Consider the following 5000-nt stretch of genomic DNA (forward strand, 5'->3'; position numbering starts at 1 on the left):
CCTAAAATATCTACCACGAATATTTAACGATGGATATTGCCTCAGTCATAACTTTTTTCTGGCTACGGCCCTGACTGGTAAATATCACTCTTTGCATTTTGAGAAGCAGGCATGTAGCACTAACTGTGTAAGCACTTTGAAACTTAGTGGTCCCCAAGTCCATTAGAATAAAATAATCTCATTTCACATTCTTTTGTCTTTTTAGGCAGCGGGGGTATCGTTACTATAATGCCACTTTTGAAAACAGTCTTAATGTTCAAACAGATTACTACCAACATAAAATAGGGAGACAGCATTTATTTTACCAGTATTTAAATTCTGTGTCACTTTGGGTCTTAATTTGCACACATCACGAAATATATGAAGTGATGGATTATTATTTGCAGTTTAGTTAACTATGAATGAGCAGTACCTTGTTTTTGGGCTCCAAGTGCGAAGATTTGGGGAAGTTAGATCAGCACTTGGTGCCTTAAGTTTAAATCTACCAGTATGCCCTTGTTTAGTTCTAAGGCTTGGTATTTGTATGGGGGTTGAGTTTTTTGGTACCCTAACCCAGCTCCTCATGATGGTTTTTACTTTAGGTATGGAAGTATTGAATTATTTGAACTGGAGAAGGAAAATAGTCAGGCCTGCTTTTGACCTTCAGTAACTGGACAGGTTAAGAGCATTGCTGTGCAATTTTCCTCCTCCTAGAGGTTTTCATTGGTGATCTAGAGTAACTCTTGGTAACTTCCTTCCTCGTTTGGCTATGCCTCGATTTTATAGCACTTGATTCACAGCAATGCTGATAACAGTGAACATTTTTTGTCTTACAGACATTACATCACTTTGGTGGAATTGATATCTTAGTATCAAATGCAGCAGTAAATCCAGTGTTTGGCCCGCTTATTCAGGTAATGAAGCAATCAATGACAAAATAATGTTCTGTTATGACATGAAAATAACTTGATAACTTATTTTAAATTTCAGACACCTGAGGATGCATGGGACAAGGTAATATGTGATAGATTAATAATACTTAATTACGTATTAATTCTCAGACTGTACAATGAACCATAGCTTGTTACCCTTGGGAATCCCAACTCCTGATAAAACATTCATTTCAAACTGGAGGGAGGTGATGTTTAGTATTACTGCCAAATTTTCTTAAGAGTTTTCAAAGGAATTGTGAAGTTGTTTTGGTCTGTTTTTATATCACTTAATATATTTTTAACTTCACAACTTGAATTTTCTGTTCTCATACTATTATGTAGATGTCATATTAATCATTGAATTAGCGGTAGGAAGGATATTTGTATATACATGTACACCTGTACTGTCAATTATTACCTTTTTGTGAAATTGCAGATATTTAATGTCAATTTAAAATCAGCATTCATGCTGGCAAAGGACACCATTCCACTGATGGAAAAAAGAAGGTTGGCATTTTTTAACTTCATCTTTTAGCAAAGCGCTCCTGCAACGATTGTTAAGCTCTTGATGTATAACTTTGAATATTTTCCATCCAAGGGACAATGCTCGCAGCTTGTAAATATTTTAATCTGACTTGTTTTGCCTGGCAACAATCACTTGTACAGGTGTTACATTGACAAAGGCAGCTAGTAGGAAAATCTAACTATCTCCAATATAATTATATTAAGGTGGGTGGCACTTGACTACAGAAGGCAATAGTTGCATAATTAAGAAGCTTTTTAGTCAAAGAGCCCTAATAAAAGGTTGCATCAAAGGTTCTTTGATTAGCAGAAGTAACTTTTCAATGGAAATCTGACATCACTGACAGAACTGGTCCCAGTCTTCTACTGTGGGTTTCAGTGAAAAACATGTAAAAACTCGCAGGAAACAAAAGGAAGAGGCGTTTTTTTTTACTGGAAACTGTCCCATTGTTTTTCGTAAACTGCAGCATGGAATTTCTACACATTTTGAGTTAGACTGTTCTTGTACTGTTGCATTAAAAATTTGTGAAAAAAATAGTTAACTCGCTGAGTTTTTGGGCATTTTCTGTTTTGGTCATGTGATTTACCAAATATGGTTGTGAGTCAAACCAGACAAAGAAATATTAAATAGAATACACTCAATTGGCGAAAAAAGTTACTCGAGAAATGATTATTAATTTTGAAGGAGTCCATAGCAAAAGTTTGGTACATGTAGTTAAGAGCCACCCCCCGCCTTAACCCAGTACTTAAATTAAACAGTTATGGGAAACAATTATAACTCCAGGTTTTTATTTCCAATAAAGATTATCATAAATAATTGCACTCATTATTGCACTCAAACTGAATGAAACTTAAAGCCTTTTAAAAAGTTGTTTGTAAAAAATCTCTTTCTTCAAAGGATCTTGAAAGTTCTTTCAAATTAACATCCTGAAACTTACAGGCACAATGGATCTGTAAGTATAGGAAATCATTTAAACATGAGTGCATTTCACTATTTATAGGCACAAAATTGCTTTGGAAGTTCTCAAAACTGCATGAGCATAGACAAATTACCATACAATCATGAAAATATTAAATGCAGGAGCAAGGTCATACGATTTTTCATTTATTTAGATACTTATCAGAATCACTCCATCACTGTGTTTCCATTGCAACTTTCGTATTGCACACTTTAACCTATTTATGCATTGGTCATTGACCAATCAGAAATGTGATATTCTGTTGAGTATAATTACCGGTACATGTAACAGATTGGCTTATTTAAGACATTTTGTTCATTAATAACATTTTGCAAATTGTTTGTGTTTTCTAGGGGTGGATCAGTAATTTTCATTTCAACAATAGCTGCATTTAAACCATTTCGGGTAAGTGTTTCAGATTGGTATTGATTGTCATTTAAATGACGCTTAATAGGTCTTTAATTTTTGAATTTGAAAAGGTGTCATAAACTAATATAAGGTAAACTATGGCCTTAACAAAGTAATCTGAGGGTGGTTTCAGTGAATTGCTGCATAAGGTCATGTACATTGCAGGAGGGTCAATATTAACGACTGGACACCAGACAAACCAGGTGCCACGGGGCTAGGTTTTGGTGTGGACTACAGAAGTGTGAGGGGAGGGGGAGACGTTTAGGAAAAAACAACACCGTATGAAAAAAGTGGGGGGTATGGCTGCCCTCCCTCTCTGCAATTCCTGCAAATTTACTGACTGTGCATTACGTACCCACGACTTTGCCTGGTCATTTACATCTTTTCTGCTTGCTTGCTTTATTATATCAAAAACATTCAAATACCTTCAGCTGTCAGTCCGTGGTGATCTGCTGAGAAAAAATTTTGAAACCTTTGCACTAGACTCGGTATATTAGCCCATGATTAGCTTCATCAAGCTTATAATAATACTGTTATCATCATGGGTTGTTAGGAAAACTACAACCCAAGAACTTTTCTTTGTTTGTCACTTTTTCAGGGTGTCTTAGTTTTCCAAAATTGCCTTTGGTAAATACTTACTTTTTAAAACTGGTTAGGTTACTGTCCAAACAGGAAATGTTTTACAATAAAACATGTGAAAACAGGATCTTGGTGATCTAACTGAGCATCCAAACATCAAAATCGACTCCCCACTGATTACATCTGGCTGTGGAGTTGTTCTCCTTAGGTCCTTTCTGTAAACCACTGATGTGATTCAAAGTTAACAGCACAGTTTCCAGATAGAATATTTAAAAATGACATTTTTGGCAATTCCAAGCATTCTTAGGAATTCTAGAAATGCGCCACCATGTAACAACAACAATAATTGTTATTCATTAAGTTTGTCCAGGCCATACATAGGTTGTTTTCCTGTTTCTTCCATTGCCTTAAGATTGGCTTCTATCTAAACAAGATTATCCTTTGTTTCTAATGATCCCTAATGGTTAAACACTCATTAAATAAATGATTACCTATTCACTGCCCAGACGCCCCAGGACACGCCCAATAGGCCTTTTGCAACAAACGATCACATGGTACAAAATCTGCCATGCTGGAGGGCAAGCTCATTATTATTCCCCCACTGGGACATTAACCCTTTCAGCCCTGTGGGGTTCCCCATTGACGAGGGTTAATGGGCACATAGTTTTTGAATGAATCCAGCTGTTGTTAACCCTTTCAGCCCCATGGTGTTCCCCATTGACGAGTAAAATTGTCTGGCGTTAGACAGAGTAAAATCTATAAGTGGCACTACTGGGAGTTAAAGGGTTAAACAAAGAGACCTGAACCAGTCAAGCTTGACTTGCCTTTGTTTTAATGTCCCAGTGGGGGAATAATAATGCGCTTGCTATTCCCAGGGGGTCAGTAGGTTAAATGATTAGATAATCCCTAATGATTAAACACTAAGGTAGTACTGTTGTTCTAAATGTTTCCAGGGCCTTGGTGCATATGGCGTAAGCAAAACAGCTTTAGTTGGTCTGACAAAGGTTTTAGCTGACGAATGTGGTCACATGGGAGTTAGAGTAAACTGTGTTGCTCCTGGGATTATCAAGACAAAATTTAGTGAAGCCGTAAGTATTGGGGATGGTCAGATGGGTGGAAGGATTTTTGTTACATTTTATTACAAAATGTAGACAAACGCCTGGTCATTTGGAATTTATCTGTGAGTGCAGCTTTAATCTACCCCTGTTTGTGGTAGCAGGCAGAAAGCGGCAGGTTTAAAACACAGGTCACGTTCCACAGGTCATTTTTTTACCTACACAAAAAGCAATCCAAATCCCAACATCGCTTTTAGGCCTAACGAGGCCGGAGTCTTTTATTAGTAAATTAGTAAAGGTTTTGTGACAAGTGACCTGTGAAAAATGACCTGTGCTTTAAACCTGTCCGGCAGAAAGAGTCCTTAAATGCACTGCCTGAAATTCAATGGAAATGGTAATGAATCTGATCCCACCAAGGTGTCGGGCCAATGCATTGTCCGATAGTGGACCGACAGTTGGTTAACAGATAGCTGACCGTTAGCCGTCTGTTGGTAGACCTGCAGATGACAAGGTTACCAAACTACACATGACAGTCGACGGCTATGTGTCGGTGGTGTGTAGGCATT

At 37.3% G+C, this 5000-nt stretch overlaps 2 protein-coding genes across 2 annotated transcripts in view; one reads left to right on the top strand and one right to left on the bottom strand.

Annotated features, from left to right (window-relative positions):
* LOC137995496 (DNA ligase 1-like) overlaps positions 1-5000 on the bottom strand; it is a 461965-nt gene that overhangs the window by 294628 nt on the left and 162337 nt on the right. The gene's annotated exons all lie outside the window — the stretch shown is intronic.
* The window catches only part of LOC137993259 (dehydrogenase/reductase SDR family member 4-like), a 16815-nt gene that overhangs the window by 6120 nt on the left and 5695 nt on the right, over positions 1-5000 (top strand). Inside the window, exons 3-7 of the mRNA XM_068839036.1 lie at positions 816-893; positions 970-993; positions 1348-1418; positions 2746-2797; positions 4333-4467. Of these exons, the coding sequence (XP_068695137.1) occupies positions 816-893; positions 970-993; positions 1348-1418; positions 2746-2797; positions 4333-4467 (360 nt within the window). The remainder of the gene's footprint in view (positions 1-815; positions 894-969; positions 994-1347; positions 1419-2745; positions 2798-4332; positions 4468-5000) is intronic.

This window comes from Montipora foliosa, chromosome 1 (genome assembly GCF_036669935.1).
Source record: "Montipora foliosa isolate CH-2021 chromosome 1, ASM3666993v2, whole genome shotgun sequence".
In the NCBI taxonomy this organism is placed as follows: domain Eukaryota; kingdom Metazoa; phylum Cnidaria; class Anthozoa; order Scleractinia; family Acroporidae; genus Montipora; species Montipora foliosa.